The sequence below is a fragment of the Siphateles boraxobius genome, unplaced genomic scaffold (genome assembly GCF_051911475.1).
Source record: "Siphateles boraxobius isolate OS27281-9 unplaced genomic scaffold, OSU_SipBor_1 130, whole genome shotgun sequence".
NCBI classification, from domain to species: Eukaryota; Metazoa; Chordata; class Actinopteri; order Cypriniformes; family Leuciscidae; genus Siphateles; species Siphateles boraxobius.
Genome location: NW_027508734.1, coordinates 15,142,160 through 15,159,698, shown reverse-complemented (window position 1 = coordinate 15,159,698; position 17,539 = coordinate 15,142,160). Strand labels below are relative to the sequence as shown.

General features: G+C 39.7%; 4 protein-coding genes across 9 annotated transcripts; 1 reads left to right on the top strand and 3 right to left on the bottom strand.

The window, feature by feature from the left end:
• Window positions 1-375: 375 nt before the first annotated feature.
• On the bottom strand, window positions 376-5,195 carry rbm4.1 (RNA binding motif protein 4.1). Of its 2 annotated transcripts, XM_077228035.1 has the most exons (4): window positions 5,054-5,180; window positions 3,209-3,649; window positions 1,137-2,009; window positions 376-571 (listed from the first exon to the last, which is right to left on the bottom strand). In XM_077228035.1, the coding sequence occupies exons 2-3, from the start codon at window positions 3,618-3,620 to the stop codon at window positions 1,159-1,161; spliced, it is 1,263 nt and encodes a 420-aa protein (XP_077084150.1). In that variant the 5' UTR covers window positions 3,621-3,649; window positions 5,054-5,180; the 3' UTR covers window positions 376-571; window positions 1,137-1,158. The 2 variants fall into 2 exon arrangements, with proteins under 2 accessions (XP_077084150.1, XP_077084151.1); XM_077228036.1 differs by lacking the exon at window positions 1,137-2,009 and having other exon boundaries at window positions 5,054-5,195.
• Window positions 5,196-5,341: 146 nt separating this feature from the next.
• On the bottom strand, window positions 5,342-9,358 carry rbm4.2 (RNA binding motif protein 4.2). 3 transcript variants are annotated; one of them, XM_077228040.1, is made up of 4 exons: window positions 9,270-9,354; window positions 8,239-8,668; window positions 6,730-7,483; window positions 5,342-6,549 (listed from the first exon to the last, which is right to left on the bottom strand). In XM_077228040.1, exons 2-3 carry the CDS (start codon window positions 8,648-8,650, stop codon window positions 6,747-6,749), a joined length of 1,149 nt encoding a protein of 382 aa, XP_077084155.1. In that variant the 5' UTR covers window positions 8,651-8,668; window positions 9,270-9,354; the 3' UTR covers window positions 5,342-6,549; window positions 6,730-6,746. The 3 variants fall into 3 exon arrangements, with proteins under 3 accessions (XP_077084155.1, XP_077084156.1, XP_077084157.1); XM_077228041.1 differs by having other exon boundaries at window positions 8,868-9,275; XM_077228042.1 differs by lacking the exon at window positions 6,730-7,483 and having other exon boundaries at window positions 9,270-9,358.
• A 1,147-nt stretch (window positions 9,359-10,505) lies between these two features.
• Window positions 10,506-13,487, bottom strand: rbm4.3 (RNA binding motif protein 4.3). 3 transcript variants are annotated; one of them, XM_077228057.1, is made up of 4 exons: window positions 13,446-13,480; window positions 12,284-12,726; window positions 11,537-12,185; window positions 10,506-11,180 (listed from the first exon to the last, which is right to left on the bottom strand). In XM_077228057.1, the coding sequence occupies exons 2-3, from the start codon at window positions 12,690-12,692 to the stop codon at window positions 11,566-11,568; spliced, it is 1,029 nt and encodes a 342-aa protein (XP_077084172.1). In that variant the 5' UTR covers window positions 12,693-12,726; window positions 13,446-13,480; the 3' UTR covers window positions 10,506-11,180; window positions 11,537-11,565. The 3 variants fall into 3 exon arrangements, with proteins under 3 accessions (XP_077084172.1, XP_077084174.1, XP_077084173.1); XM_077228059.1 differs by having other exon boundaries at window positions 10,506-12,185; window positions 13,446-13,487; XM_077228058.1 differs by lacking the exon at window positions 13,446-13,480 and having other exon boundaries at window positions 12,284-12,728.
• A 1,189-nt stretch (window positions 13,488-14,676) lies between these two features.
• Window positions 14,677-16,181, top strand: tifa (TRAF interacting protein with forkhead associated domain). Its single transcript, XM_077227959.1, has 2 exons — window positions 14,677-14,810; window positions 14,973-16,181. The coding sequence occupies exon 2, from the start codon at window positions 15,024-15,026 to the stop codon at window positions 15,603-15,605; it is 582 nt and encodes a 193-aa protein (XP_077084074.1). The 5' UTR covers window positions 14,677-14,810; window positions 14,973-15,023; the 3' UTR covers window positions 15,606-16,181.
• The last annotated feature ends 1,358 nt before the right edge of the window (window positions 16,182-17,539 follow it).

Below are 17,539 nucleotides of genomic sequence, written 5' to 3'. Positions count from 1 at the left end.
AAATGTTAACACAACTATACTTTTTTTTAAACTCACTATTAACCAATGTATTTGCTGCTGACCTTATATTATCCAATTCAACCAAGCAAAAATGACTTCAGAACCCATCAAATTTTTGTTTTGTTTTTTTGTGTGGTGAAAAAACTTTTAGGAAACACAAAGGTAACGTAACACATCACTTTCCATAAAATGTAACCAGTAAGACAATTGATTACTTTTTTAGGGAGTAAAGAAACATCGTAAAGCGTTTCATTTAAAAAGTAACTTTTCCCAAAATTGTGTGTCAGTGACGACATTGTGTGTCCGGGGCAACTGCAAAATCTGCAAATCAAAGACAACGGCAATGATCTATACAGAAAAGATAAAAAGATGAGATTTCTTTTTAACTTTTATTAAAGAGAAAAAATATATTTACAGGTATTTGTACTGAGAATAAAATAAAATAAAAACACAGGGCTACATCAAGTTTGTTAAGACAACAAAAGTAGTTTAGTGCCATGAAGTGGGCCATCTGTACTGTCCTTGGATGCATCACAACTTCTAAAAGGATCCATGAGGAACCAAGAAAAACCTGCAAAGATAAGAGATTATCATAAAACTGTCAATCATTCAGTTATCAATTCTGCTGACTTCCATGAGCTCATACTGCCAAACCACCAACTTGAATTGTTATAAGACACTTTATAGGTAACAGAAAGTAATTAAGTGCATGCTTTAATTTGACAAATCCGGATGAAAATAAGAATGCCAATCTTTTGCCTATTGGTATTTGTAAACATAATTGACCTGTAACCTAACTATCCATGAGATCATAATGAGACTATGTTAAGCATAACCTTACCAAATTTGAAGATAAATTACACTGATGACAACACTTCAGTGCCACATGAAAGGCAGAACTTTTAAGGGCTAGTTCACCCAAAAATAAAAATTCTGTCATCACTTGGTCAACTTCATGCCATTCCAAATCAGTACAACTTTTTCTGTGGATCACAAAAGAAGTTGAGGTAAATGATGACATAATTTTTAAAAATTTGAGGGGGGAGGTAGAGTTAATTCCCTTTAACAGTAATTCTCTAAGTTTCTGTCAGATCCAAACTTTGCCTCAACCTTTTGTAATCCTAAAAAGTTCTCACCTGAGTGCGCACAGGTATTAGGCTAGTAAGCATAGCGCGCCCGTTCGGCATATGGATCCCGCGGTATGTCGTACGCAGAACTCCTGGGAATCGAAGAGACAGGAGAGAGGCGCGACCGTTCATACGCATATCCCTCTGCCTCAAGGGGAGCTCGCCGGATTGGGCTCCGTTCGCGGACATAATATGAAGAGGTGGGCGCCGGAGGAGGGGGAAGGGGATGGCGCTCATATGGGTCAAGTTTAGAGGAGGACAGGTGCTCTCTCACGATCGCTGAGGAGGACGGGGGAGGAGGGACAGGAGGTGGAACCGCGCGTCTATCTTCGAAATAACTGGCTCCGTACGGACGTGCCCGATACTTCTCGTAGAAGTCCACCACCCCGTATGGATCTCTTTCCTCATAGGGTGCTCGGCGTATCGGGTACGCAGGCAACGCACTGCCATAGGCCACGCCACTGCTCCCATACGCAGCCTCACTGCCGTACGCCGGGGCCATGCTATTATCCGCGCCGATGCCGTAGCCCGCTGGCATACCGTAACTCATTGCACTCTCAAAACCCACACCCCTTCCATACCCAGGGACGCCATACCCTGCTCCCCTGGTGAAGCCATGTGAGGGTGCAAAGCTGCCACCGTAGGCTGGCTCGCCACTGAAGCCGCGATGAAAACCCCGGCCACCACGATCGCCACCCGCACTGAACCTGAGGGGCCCATATCCTTCCGAGCCCGGGCCCTCTCTGTAGGAGCCGTTCTGGTCCATTGGGCATTCTTTGGACCAGTGGCCTTCCTGCCCGCACCGATAACAACCCGTTCTCTCTCCCATTCCCGGCGCGGTACGCAGACGGCTAGTCGAAAGCTTCACGCTCATCAGTTTGCCTTAAGGAAAAGAAAGAATTTGCCATGATATTTCAATTTTTTAGCATGCACATGGAGACAACGTTCATAAGGTCAAAGAAGCAATAACTTAAAATTTCACGCTGTTTCAACCCGGTTTCAACACTGCTATCGACAAAAACACGGCAAGAATTTAACTAAAAATCGCAAACGTTAGAATTAATTTGTAATTTTAACATGAAACACTGTTCAAAACCCATTTTGCTTCGGTGATATGCCACATTTCAGAGCGAAACGTTTTATGGCCGATAAACAAATGGCAGACTTTTTGTATTTATTCTTTATATAGCCAGGAAAGTCCTATTGAGATTATTAAATCTCTTCTTCAACAGAGTCCTGGTCTCTGGAAGAAGATTTAATTGTAAATTACCACTACTTAAAAAATGACTAAAACACTATCAAAACACTACAAATTATTTTTGTTTTGTATTATTTTTTGTAATGCACGGGTTCATTTAGAAAACATAACATTATAATGTAAAGTTGAAAAGACGGATAAAAAGTTTGAATTAGAAAAATGAAGTCCTCATTTTGTATTATAAAGTAGTGTTTCTGTGTATGGTCTTAAAAGGAATTTACGGCATATTTCCAAGTTTCAAATATAGGTAGTTGTAACCCCCCCCCCCCCCCCCCCACAATTATTTTTTAACTTATCGTTTTCTGCATTTGACTTAAAATCTTTGCACAAACACACACAGCTCTGCTATCGTTACGTGTGCACAGCCAATATTCACTCTAAAAGAAAAAGTGCTCTCTAAAAAAACAATAACTAATATGGTACTAATATTTTGTGCACATCTAATTAAAAACAAGGAAATAGCGTCAACTTTCATTTCATGTTGACTTTAAGTGTGTCTACTCGGTTTTCGATCACTCATGAAATGTCTCAATAATGTTCCCTTTGAGGAAACACAATTTACCTTAGTTAAAAGAATTTCTATGAGGAATTGGTCGACTTAGTGGAAATATTTGGCTGTTGAGACAAAACTTGTTGGATTTTAAACTAAATGGACATTCTCTAATGACCTCCATATAGTAAACTCCACCTAAACAATTCTCCTCCGCTCATCACTTACCAATTTTTCTACTTACCAACCTGTAATGAGGCTCACTTTTGGTACAAACGTGACAAAAAAAATCTTTTTTGAGCTAAACTGGGCAAAGGACCATACTGGTTTCACCTTGAAAGGCTGTGTTGTCCAAGCCACTGATAGCCTCCATTGCGTCTTCCACTCGCTCCATATGAACAAACGCATAGTCCTTCACTATATCACACTCAACCACAGGTCCATATTCCTCAAACTTGGCCCTGAGTTCTTGGTTGGTGCAGCTACTGCTAATGTTGCCGACATGAAGTTTTGTAGAGGTCTTGGGCTTCCCTTTGCTCATCTCTACGTTCATGGCCAAACCGTTCAGCATGTAATGGTGAAGATTTCGAATGGCTTCATCTGCCTCTGCTTTGTCATCCATGTGCACAAATCCGAAGTTTTTGACAATGTCACACTCAGAGATCTTGCCATACTGAGAGAAGAGGGAGCGGATCTCCTCGGCAGTAGTATTCGGCGAAAGGTTCCCAACGAAGATTTTTACCATTTTAGTAATGTAATGTCAACTTTCAGGCTCTGTCGGGAGAAAAAAATAAATAAAGTTCAGGTACATGTAGCCTACTGCATGTCTAAAAAGGCAGGAAAGCTACATATATTTTTGATACCAGAACAAAGGCAGACTTAAATAATAAAAAATACATATCAATTTCCCCCCTGCCCATATTAAACTATAAATTTAATTATGAAAATTGTATAATTGTATAAATAACATCAATGTACAATTCTTGAACATATCCTTATTTTGATTAGAAGCTTTTCAATGAACGGCTGAATCGGTTCTGAATCTGAATAACTAAATCAGTCTGAGCGGTTCTCTGGTCAACAATTTAAAAGACTCATTGAATCGAGAACCTTCTCTTTCGTAGGCCTACATGCCCGATTTGTATTGAAAATAACTGATGAGTGATAATTTGGAGTGCACAGAGAATTTGAATTATGGAACAAAAAGTAAGAAATTCACAATATTCATAAAAGAGTTAAAAAAGTACTCATAAAAAAATTCGGTCACGATAATGACGACATGGTGAATGTAGCAGTGCGTCTGGATTACATTCACATGGGCGCAAAGTAAACTTGTTCAAAATGAGTACCTGCTTATTTTGCTGTGATCTCATGTGAGTGACAGGTTGTCCCAATTGTGCCAGCACATCAGAGGGGAAGTTATTTTTGATTAAAGATTACCAGGGGACATGTATAATTCTAATAAAAATGTTGTTCAAGGATAAATCATTTATAATAAATAATGCAAAATTATATTAAAAAAATCAGTTTTGATGTCGAATGACGTATACAAAACCGAGTTGTTTTTAATAAATAGCATTTTATTAAGTAATCGTGCAAAAACTTTAAAAAGCTATATAGTTTTTCATGTAAATGTGCATTATATAGATTCCATTAACTTTATGAGCTGATCATGGCAAAAACACATTAAGTTACAAAAAGAATTAATGAAACATAAATACAAAAAGAAAGGTACACTACAAATTGCTTTTTTGTGTCGTTTTAGATATTTTATTATGCCACCGGAATGTCCGCGACGACCTGCTCGAAAGAATCGACGCGAGGAAACGAACGAGGCGGGCTTCCCATCACTAGCAGAGGACAATGGGAAAAAAGCTACACACGATGTGCACTGATTTACGAGTCGCGTGACAACAAACCCTCTACATCTCAAATATGAATACATTGAAACCAGCTTTGTATCAGTAACTAAAGAATCCAGAGCATTCATACTGCATATAGTGTATTAATCAAGTTTACAGTCCATCTAGCCCTGCAACAAAGCTAACCAGCAATAGAGGCAAAAACAGTGTAACGTTAGTGAACGAATGAAACATACGAAACGGACGATAAGAGACTAGCCGTTCAGTCAAGAGAACATTCCGATTTTAGATGAAGCATAATGGATGTTATTCATACCTTTTCACAATTCTTGCAGGAGCCGGTGCGAGATGAAATGGCGTCACTCTTGCGTCGTATAAAGCGAGGCTAGGTGGAGAATAGAATTGTATGGTGGTATACACGCTGCCCATCCCCTTTCATTCCTCCATAGTGAAAGCCTGCTGTAATAGCTTGCAACTAGAGCTTTCAATCCTTTTAAAGCAGCATGTGGCCACATAGGTCGTGTAATTTGTGTTACATAATAAAGGACCCAAGTACCAATTTTACTCATGTTAAATATATTTTAGTATGAAAGACAGACAGTTATTTTGTCACCAAAATATTGGTTTATTACAAAAGATAATTCATAAAACACACTCCTGACTTCTGTAGGAAATGTACAAACTACAGAAAATTAAATTTATAAACATCTTCACAGAGCTTCCCAAGGCACCCATAAAGAAGAAACGCCAGTAAACGCCAGCAGTCTCAAAAGGTGAATAAAGCCCTGAGTGAGAGTTGGTAAGCACATCTAATGCAAATTTCCAATTCACTCTCATGTAGAGTCCACCTTTCCATCTAGGTGCATCTTCTTACAATCTAAAGATCTCCTCTCATAAACAGTCATTTGTGTGTACAGAACAGAACACTGTTTGCATCCCTCTGAAAGCTGCCCAACTACTTGGGTTGTATATTAAATCAGATTTTTTGATAGACTAACTCATCAAACAGGGGAGTATACAATCAAAACAAGTTCAGTAAAATAATTTCTCCAAGATCACAAAAACTCAACAGAGATTGGCAGGAGTAACAAGTTGTCTGTCCTGTTGAACATAGGCCTACCCATTTGAACAACACAATTCAACAAGTAAGATGTAAAACTCAATTCTGAACAATCACCAGAAGCAAATAAGAATAAAAAGAAAAGTGGAATGTTGAATTTTAGAGTTTATTTTCCCATAAAGCTTTTTGCAGCTGCAGGATTAATTACAAATTGCCACTCCCCCCTCCCCCCAAAAAAACACAAAACTGGGATTATCGCCAAGAAGGAACATAACCAGATTGTCCTCACAAAACTTAAATCAAATGAAATTTAGTGGCAAGCTAACCCAACAGCTGAAGACAAGTCTTGGAGCATTAAAAAAAAAAAGTTAAATAATTGTGGATCACAACTTGACTGGGGGAAAAAAAGTAAAATTCTTCACAATCTCACAAAGTGTGTTTAATTGCAATTAATAGCGGAGTAAAAAAAAATTGCTTACATGAAACACCCCACTCTACCTCTGGATACAAGTGAAAAGCAAAGCAAAAACCCACAAAATCACAACTACTAATTTTTGCAATCATATGCCAAAGTCTCCATTAGAAAGAGGAAATTAAACAGCAGTTTACGTATTATGGGTAAAACATTGTGCAGAGCTAATTAGCATTGTGATCAATGTGTCTATCCAATCCTGCATGTTTGAAATCCGCCGGAGCGTCTGATCGAGGCAAAGTCATAATGGTGGAGGGGAACTCTCATCACTTGACAAAACCTAGAAAACAGGAACAAATTTTCTGTGAGATGAAACATTTGACAGGCATTATTTTCTGACTGTACTTTTTAACCCGAGTAAAGCGGCTTTGCTTACTACTGTACTCGAAACGGCTTACGCTTAGAACAGATCACGATGACATCTCATCTGAGTCAAAGTTAACGACCCGCATTCGCTCACCTTAGCATTTGTGTGGCTTAGTATGCGTATCGAACCCGCTCGGTGTAGTTCTCCCTGGCCCGCGGCACGGCGTAAGTCGATGAGCTCCTTGAGACCGGGGAAAGTCGCGAGCGCTCGTACGAGTAGCCTTCCGAACCGGCGCCCACACGTCTGATTGGGCTCCGGTCCCGCGAGAAGTACGCTGATGCTGTGGGAGGCGGAGGCGCCAGAGGGCGCCTCTCATAGGGATCGAGGCTGGGAGGAGCCAACCGCATCCTTGAGAGAGAGGAAGAAGAGGGAGGGGGAGGAGGAGGGGGAATAGAGAGAGGCCTATCCTCGAAGAAGCTAGAGCCAGCCGGACGAGCCCGATACTTCTCGTAATAGTCAATGCTTCCGTAGCGTTCTCGCTCATATGTGGACGACCTCTCCGGATAGGTGCTTGGTGGCCTGCTGGGGTACCGCTCTCGAACATCCGAGCCGTACTCGCCGTAGCTGGGACGCCGGCTCATGGGTGGGGGAGGGGGAAGTGGCCCTGCCGGGTAACCTCTATTAGGAAGACCTCCAGGGCCACCCATGCCATAACTCGGGCCACCCCTTGGGGGGCCTCTACCGCCGGGGAATCCCCCCATGCTTCCGCCATAGCTACCGTTCTGGCCACGTCTGCAATCTTTGGACCAGTGGCCCTGTTCTCCGCAGACGTAACAGCCAGTTTGGTCTCCCATGCCGGGTGCTGTACGGAGGCGACTCGTGGACAGTTGTACTTTAATCAGCTTGCCTTGTGGAAGGAAGAGAACACACGCAAGACAATGTGAAACTTTCTTCCGCTCACGTAAACCGTCATTTTAAAAGAGAATTATTGCATCACGACAGCCAGAGCACTTACATCTCTTAAAGGGTTAGTTCACCCAAAAATGAAAATCGTCATCGTTTACTCACCTTCATGTCATTTCAAAACCCATAAGACTTTTATTTTCGAAGATGTTTAAAACATAAGAGATTTTTTTTCTTCAACTGAAAGTCCATTTACTATATTTTATGTGCTCTATGCATGTGTTGATCGTTGTTTATGTGATCAATTAAATCTATTCGTATTTATAAACACACTGGTTTGTAGTGCAAATTTCACCTTTTACTGCACTTTGTTATTCTAGTTATTTACATATATAGCCACTAATGAATCTTAAGTCGCACACATTCACAGAAAATGGTTTACTTAAGTGTTCCAAAATAAGGTGGATAATTCTTCAGGACAGTTTTGGTTACATGGACTTTAAATGGAGATAGAAATCTCAGGTTTTATTAAGAATATTTCATTTGTGTTTCGAAAGTGAACAAAAGTCTTTTGGGTTTGGAACAACACAAGGGCGATTTTCATTTTTGAGGGAATTATCCCAATTGTCTAGAAATTGCTTCAGTTTAGCAATTACAAATAACTTAAAAAGGAGTATTACATTCCTCCCATGCTAAAAAAAAATGTTAAATGCAACCCTGGGTAATCATGGATTTCGTTGTTTCAAGGTTAATGTTCACCTTGGAAGCTTGTGTTTTCCAGCCCACTGATGGCCTCCATGGCATCCTCCATTCGCTCCATGTGAACAAAGGCATAGTCCTTTACTATGTCACACTCAACCACAGGGCCATACTCTTCAAACTTGGCGCGGAGCTCCTGATTGGTGCAACCACTGCAGATGTTGCTCACATGCAGCTTGGTGGAGCCCCTGGGTTTCCCTTTGCTCATTTCCACATTTATGGCTTGACCTTTCAGCTCGTGATGGTGGAGTTTTCGGATAGCCTCTTCAGCCTCCTGTTTACCTTCCATGTGCACAAAGCCATAATTTTTCAGGACGTCACATTCTTTTACTTTGCCATACTCGGAAAAAAGAGAACGCAGATCTTCCGCGGTCGTGCTTGAGGATAGGTTGCCAACAAAGATCTTAACCATCTTTATTGTCGTTTTTTCCTGGACAGAGGGAGCATAGTTTCGAAATGCACGTTATATCAACAGATGTCTCCCTACATTAAGGTTACTGCTGCGTTGGCCTACAAAACCTTAGACAGCCTAATCCCATCCGAGTTTTAACATCGATTGTGTGGCTGCATGCCAGAATTATTTACGTACAACTCAGCATTAAAATGCTGTGTGTATGATACTCACTGACCTGATAAATGTATGTAAAGTTGGAGACCAGGTTCAGTTGTTGGACTTTATGGCGCAGTTGAATTAACGTTAACTCGCGTTGCTAGGCCACGTATGCGCGTGACCATCACACCCAACGAATTAAACCTCTTAGGTTTTGTTCTCATCATTAAAGCAAGTTAAACGACCGATACACGATTACGTAAGCCCGACGAGCGTTTGTTTTTGTTTCTTTGTAGGCCAATTGTGTAAAACTAAGGTAAGTGAGCACGACCACTTACATAAAAGTTAACCCGCCAGACGTCGCCGTATTATGAAATATATACTACTATAAAAGAAATGATAGTACTGCGTTACCTTTATGTAAAATCTAAACATTAGCACTCATGTAATAGTTTCTTGTGTAGAAATATCATTGCCTTACCGTAGCGAGCGCGTACCCTCACTGCCTGCAAAGATGAATGAAGCCTAAAATGGAGTCGCCCGCCGTCACTGATCGCACTTCCGGTCCACGAACTAAAAAAAAAACCCCGCATTCAGATCAGTTCGTGTCTGAATATATATTTTACCGATTATGACAAGATATTTCAAATAAAAGCCAAGTAATACAATTATAATATACACAACCTAATGTAGGCCTATACTACTATCAAAACGTATTCCCTGTAATCTTTTTGCTTTTCCATTTAAAAAAATCTGTATTTCCCCTATCTAAACTATGATATTTTATGTATGACCACCAATTACTGATCCAGTCGTGTACCTAGCTAAAAATAGCCTGGTAACATTAGATTTAAATTAAACGTAGTCACTATTTCTAATACATTCAAAATACAAATAAAAACATGTGCACGCAGGCTCATATACGCTAAAACACGACTGCCATATTCTTCAATTTTAAAATAAAACCAAGACAGTTTAAGAAAAACTTTATTGAAAGTGCAATTTTTATTTCATTAGTGTCTGTAAAATGAAAAAAAGTGCTTTGTGCCGAGAACACTGGAAAAGGCACATGCATTTTCTAACCCACATGAAAAATGAATGACAGCCATAATTACACATACAGTAGATTTTATTGTAAAATTTGTACAAGACAAAGATAGGAGACAGAAAATTGCATGAGTTAACCTTCAATATAAAACTTACCCTTAGTCATGAGGTCATCCATAAGCATGTCATTTGCATAAGTAATTAAAACATTCTGATTTAAATGCATGTCATTGTAATACAAATGCACTCTGTACCTTCACTGCAGTCTACATAGTAAATGTATACCTTAAAATCATGTAGTTATAAAGGGCATGCTGCATGGTAAAGAAACTAAATGCATCAAGGGACTTACCTGGTATACTCAAACTTAAAGGGACCATATTTATGGTTTAAGGGAAATATTGGGAAGTCTACCTACTTAATGAACCAAAATAGGATCTGGACAAACTAGGAATGGTTTAAGGCAAAATTATAGCCTTGAAGACGAAGTGATGGCAATCGCTTGCATTTCGCCGCAGCAGCTGCATTCTCCATAATACTAAACTAGGGAGCCAGATGTTGTGGCTATTAATTCGGAATTTATTTCAACCTCTAAGCTACATGGTTACTTTTGTGCCTACTTAGGCAAGTTAAATTTAAAAGATTGGCAAGAAAAATCAAAACGACGAACCAGGTTCCAGTATTTTTATTAAAACTTCAAATGTTTCTATGAAAGAAAATGATACAAAGTCCTTGAACTGCGATTCTCTGCAATTAAAATGCACACTACAGAACAATTTCAATAAAGGCAGTAGACGGAAAGGTTTTTATTGCTGCGGAGATTGTATTCTTACTTGCATGCCGCACTTTAAACAAAAGCCTTAGAGAAAAGAAAAAAAATGATAAACCCCAAACCTTTACACAAATGTATTTTTGGTTTTAAATCAAAATTGTCATAGCGCTTGTTACAGTAGTTTAATAACAAACGATAAGATCATTACAAATTTTAAAAGATAAAAAAAGTACAGTGATACATTGAAGTTCTTTGAAAGAAGATTTTATGCGTTCCTTTAAGTCTTAACCAAACCACCAAGTTAACCTAATTTATGTAATCTGGCTCAGTGCTTTACTCACCTATCAAATACTAAACAATAAAAACAAGGAAAAAATAAAGCAGAGTTGACAATTTAGCATGAGGACGATTTTAAGCGTGTAAAAGCGGTTGTTTTATAGAATGTGCAGTCCGCAACAGAACTCTTCCACTATGCTGCGCAGGCGAACGAAACGCGCTCTGGCAGACAAAGACGCATCGCGGCACGTGCACCTGGAGACAACGACGACGACGATCTTGTTGAATAATTTACACCTGGAAAGAAAGCAAACCACATGAGTCAAACGGCTGTAGTGCCATCTGGCATTACTGAATCGACAAGCCAAGTTAAACTAAAAAGATTTATGCAGTCTATTTGAATTATGCGAAGTGAGATCTTAATATAGCATACGGTCAATCTAAACACTTCGATACGAAGTTCAGTGTTGCTCGAGCAGTACTTTAAAAAGACAGTAATGCCATAAAAACTTACGATCCAGGCACTTTGATACAAAGTTTACGGTACTGCTACTTGCGCATCAATTACACCACACGCCAAGTACGTCAATTCTGGGTTCTACATTAAGAGGGCATTTTAGAGCTCATTTTTGGGATGCGGGACCTATTCTCACCTTGGGTTACGAAAGCGCAGGGGTGCACTTTAATACGAGTAGCGCGCAGGAGGTGGAGGTGGCGCCGCCCTGTCAGCATAGGGGTCTCTGGGCCGAGGCATGCTGTACATCGGGGTCCGAGACATGGAGAGAGGGGAGAGACGAGATCGCTCGTACGAGTAACCATTCCCGGCGGGTGCCGGAGGGGCAGGAGGAGCACGTCTGATGGGACTGCGGTCTCGTGCGTAGAACGAGGATGGCGGGGGTGGGAGGGGACGTCGCTCATAGGGGTCGAGGCCGTTGCCAGCCAGTCGCTCTCTCATAATGGCAGATGAGGGGGGCGGAGGGGGAGGGGGGATGGCACCCGCACGACGGTCCTCGTACGAGGAGACGCCGTAAGGGCGAGCACGGTACTTCTCGTAATAGTCGACCACACCACGTTCGCGCTCGTATGCTGGTGCTGGACGCTCTGCATATGGGGGGCGTCTGGGGGGAGGGGGTGGAGGAGGAGGGGGTCCAGGGGGGTACCCAAAGCGTCCCCTAGGATAACCAGGGGGCTCTGGACGTTCAGGGAAACGGGGTGGCCAATATCCACCATCCGGGGGGCCATAGCCTTCCTCCTCCTCGCCTCTTGGTCGACTCTTTGAAATCTGCACATGAATTCGTTTTCCTGCAAGTGCAAAAACATTTTGATGTATTAGAATAAGACAGTGCCAAAAATGTGCAAAAAGATATGAAAGTTAGTGATAAAACTATATGGCTTTATACCTTGGAATTCAGAGTTGTCCAACCCCTTGATTGAATCCATGGCCTCATCAGAGTTGCTCATGTGTACAAAGGCAAAGTTCTTGATGATGGCGCATTCGGTAACTGAGCCGTACTCTTCGAACAGCGCACGGAGCTCTTCATCGGTTCCTTTCTCCACATTGGCAACATGAAGCTTCACCGGGCCCTGGTTCTTGCCTCGACTCGCTTCAACGTTGATGGGTGTTCCATGCAGCTTGTACAAATGAAGGTTTCGGATGGCCTTTGTTGCACTTTTGCGATCATCCATATGGACAAAGGCAAAGTTTTTGATAATGGCACACTCAGTGACCGTTCCATATTGAGTAAACAGAGCCTTAATTTCTTCTGCTTCTGCCTGTTGAGGCAGGTTTCCGATGAAGATCTTCACCATCTTAGCTGATGTGGTACGCAGAGCCTGAAACGCACTGTGACAAGATACATTGCAATGACTTACCAACCACGCAAATTAAATTTCAAATTATTATAGCTATGTAATGGGCTTTGGTTTGTTAAGACAAATCACGCATAAGAAGCCACGCCTAGAGCTGAAATGAAATCGAAACAGTTGGACTTCCTAAGAACCCAATCAACCAGTTAAACCAGTTAATGCAAATACTTTAAATGCATTTCCCTCTACATATATGCAAATACCGACAGATAAATAAAAAAATGGTTAAATTCTACTTTACGTAACAATATTTTCGTAACAAGACAATAATTCTCCTCACATTATATAACGTAGGCCACGGCCTCGTGTGATTACTTAATGCTAGCTGACTAGCGAGCCTCGATAAACATTTAGTTAATTCACGGCATATTATTTAATGTTAGTAAGAACACTTATCGTCATGAAAATATGAATATAGCAAGTAATCGTCGTCTCACGTGCTCGGCGACCTGAGAGAAAACCATATTTCCGTTGCTACGTTTGAATAAGCTAACAACCTTAGCTTAGTAGCCGAGCAGTCGTTACGCGTCGTCGAGATAAGCACGATGTATGCGACTTTTAAGTTAACCAATTAACAGAGTATCTACACACCATAAAACGCTGCTTACATCTAAAGTGATTTAATACCGCGTGCTGAACTTAAAATCTAAAACTGACTTTTTAAAGGTCAAAATACAACGAGCAACGACTACTCACCCCCTGTTTCTCACCACAATGAGGAATAGGGGTGGGCCATTCAATAATATACTTCCTTAGTCCCGCCCACATTGCTGAATAAACCAATAAACTATAAGAATGTGGGTCACGCGGAACGAAACAAGCTAGATTTTCTAGCTGTGGAAAATTAAAAGAAAAACTGTTCTGAATGCATGAAATTACTCTTTGGTGTATATTTGTTATTTACAGACGTCGTAATTGAGGCGGGGTTGTTGAACTCATCAATGAAGAATATAATATAGATTTATCAGTTTTTATGTCTATGGTCAATTAATTAAGATTAAATGATAGAGTCAGACTTACAACAGTCTTGAGCAAACTGCAAGGAATGAAGTTTATATTCAAATACCGCGTAGCAAAACAGAGACTAGAGGGAAATCAAAACTGGTAACATTAGTGGAAAACAGAAACAACGTGTAAACATTGATAAACAACGCAACTAAGCACTTTCCCACAAAAACACATTAAATGTCTGTTAGAGAGTAGCCTATTTAAATCACCGTACAGTTTTAAATTAAATTTAATATAAATAAATATGTGAGAAAATCAAAAGACATAATAATAGGCTTTATAAATATGAATTTTATATTTTAAGAAAATATGTCTTGACTACCAGTAGGTTGCGGTAAAACGCTTGTTTAAATTGCGAATATCCGCCCCTAAGCAACAAAAATAAAGAGGGCGTTTACCTATCCTGTTTACCCATTCTTTGACTTATAAGAATGTATCATAGTTTCAATATCTTAAGAGATAAAGCAAGCGGTTCCACACGACGGTTCCCTAGCTAAACGTTATTACTTAGGTTTTTATTTTGTTGTGATGACGAAACTATGCCACACACTCCTCAGTTAAACACTGCGGTCAACAGGTCTCATCTGATCAGCTTACCTTCGCTGTGATTTTACAGATTTGTCAGAAAGTTTTTGGGGAGTGACTAAGTCACAATTGATCATCATACTCGTAATTACGTATTTTAGTAACGTTTAAACACCTAGACTGATTTATCTGGTTATTAATACAAAAACGGGCGAGTGCTTTTAAAGCTTAAAAAAGTACAAACGTTTTTCATCGAAACGATAATAAAGCATATCTGGCCAGGGAAAATAATTGGGAAAACAATATTTTTTTGTAATACATCAAGAAATAGATAGCGAAAGCATATAAATCCGTTGGGCAACTCCGGGGTTTTTGAGAGTCACGTGGGCCAAGTTGGAAGGGGTGTTGGATTTCTGTGCTTCTGATGCAATTCCCTCTTTGTTTGTTGAGCTCACTCAGTCTAGCGATCTCCGCTTCAGAACAGCACAACAGTCCGTTAGTTGGTGATCCTTGCGTCAGCTTCTGAAGGTGAGCTCTAAAACTTCATAAAACACGTATTCACAATATATACTTTAGAGTAAAGTGTTACACTAGATCTGTGCTATTAATCAGTTTTATTCTCACTTCAGTTCAGAATATTCCGCTGTGTTGCTAAACATAACTCTTCATTGATTTTTTTCTTCTTCTTAGGTCTAACTATCAGCAGGGGAATAACCCTTTTGCCTCCATTTGTCACCCAGAATGAATATCAATAGCAAACTCGAAACTGAAGAACTGCTCACTTGTCTTCATATACATATCTATCACCCTAATCAAGCCAGTCGCCCGCTCTTCCAAAACCTGCCCCTAAATCAACCATACCATATGGACGCTGAAGATCCACTTCGGCTTGGCCGTGATGGACAAACCTGCATCTTTGTCCTAAACGACACCTCTGTCTCCAGAAAACAGCTCTCCATACAGGCGTATAGGAAAGCCGGCAGCCCTTTCTTGAGCTTCATAATCCAGAACATGAGCCAAAAGGTCAAACTCGTGGTCGGTGGGTCCGAACTGAGATACCTCGAAAGAGCTGAGCTTGATGACAAGGTGCTTCTCCGCTTTGGGAGATATGAACTGCTGATTTGGCAAGAGCCAGGAGATTCAGAGCATAAATATGAAGTCCTGTTTGAAACATGCAATACACCCCCTTCACAGGAATTGGGCATAGATGTGCCGTGCAACCCACCTGTTATGGATACTGGTTTGCCATTGAGAAGCTCTGAGAATGGAGGACCTGCAAGCCAAGAGCCACTGGAGTCAGATGAAACAGTTATTTTAGTATAGCTAATTTTCAGACCTTGCTCTGCATATTATTATTAGCTATTATCATTATTGGTATACTGTATTATTAAAATGCATCTCAAATGTTACAGACAGATCGGCAACTGTAGACTTATGACGCAGGTGACAATACAAACATTGTTATTATGATTTCTTCCGAAATGCCACTGAACCAGTTTTGTTGCCTGATTACCTCCTCTTGTACATATATTTTGTTTTTTACTAAATTGTATTGGATATTTGTCACTTACATATTTGCTCATTATTTGTGTTTTCAAAACACTTTGTGTTTTCTCTCCATTATTGTGAAGTGTTCAGCATTTTTATATTACATATTTATTTTATAATGTATAGACCCCTTTACAGTTGGTAAACATGGTGACGTTTTTTGCAGAACGATCACTCTGGTGGCTTCACTAACGTTAGTTTGCAAGTTTTGTTAGCTTGTTTTTTAACTGTTACTTGATCAAATGTGAATCCCAAACTTTTAAGAAATGTGAAATTACAATGATTGAAGGGTTATTCATAAACTTACAACATGTTATATATTATATAAAGGAATAAACTTCTTTTACATTGCTTTTGTTCAGATTGCTTAGCTATTTAATTGAAAATGTTTGTTTTCAGGTTCGTATATATACTGTACATCTAGCATTATACTAAAAAACAAGATACAAGGTCAAGTTAATGCAAAGTAAATATTTTCCAGTTGCTTCAGTATAATGACTATAAAAAAGTTTATTTTATAATAATAATAAGCTATTCTTAATTAATTTAAGAAACATGACATTGTATTTCTGTGATGGACTGGCATCTGTCCTGGGTGTTTCCCCTGTCTGTGTTCTGAGATGATGGATTAGGCTGGATGGATGCGTCATCTTTATAATATCACACTTAAAAACTTTTACTGAATTACTGTAGCCTATATTCCTTTTGTGTCATTCAAAAAACACAGTATGTGCAGTAAAGCAGAATTCTTCGTAATTTCACCTGTTTCAAACATTGGATTATGCTGGAAAATCATGGTTAGTTACTGATCTCTAGATAGCAGTTGTAAATGTTTCATTTGGCAGAGAATTATACATACAAAGCAGTACTGTCAAAACCATACTTTGGTAAGGGTAATGGATCTTAGAAAGGTTAAACCAGGTGACCCAGGAACTGAAACTCACTTGAGATCACCATCTTGTTCCATAACTCTATTGCACTAAAACTATAAACACACCGCCAGTCCTTGTACTTACAAACAACCAAGGCACTGATAAGCATCAGCTATGGCAGATAACAGATGATTTACAGTAAACAGTGTCAGTGGTGAACAAGACAAGATCGAAACTCTCAACTGTCTTCGGTGGCGGTACTGATCTTTGTGAAATACACATATAAAAGCAGTATCCCCCAGTTTCACAGACAAGGTTTAAGATAGTCCCAGACTAAAATGTATGTTTGAGCTATTTTAACTGAAAGCAACTTGCAATGACATCTCTTAAAATATGTCAGTGCCCATGTTTTGTCTCAAGATGCACGACATCAATGTTTTTTTTCTATGGCAAATTTCTAAAAGCTACTTAAATGTCCTAATTTAACTAAGGCCTAATCCTGGGTTAATCTAAGCCCTGTCTGAAAAACCGAGCCAAAATATCTTCATGTAAAAATTATTATATTATTAATATTAACTTCAAAGCTAGTTTGGTTAAAGTCCCTCCTACATGTATATGACTTTATATTTATTACAAAGTAAACATCACTCAGTATGTGAATTTGTACTGTACATACTGTACTGTAATTATAATTAAAATATAGCACGTAGTTCTATCCAATATTGAACTAAACACTGAGACTGACTGATTTCTCATAACAGCATTGATTGACAGATGTCTCAGAATCATCACACTCCACTGTTATCATGAGGGTCTCTAAGCTTTGGTCAGTGTGCA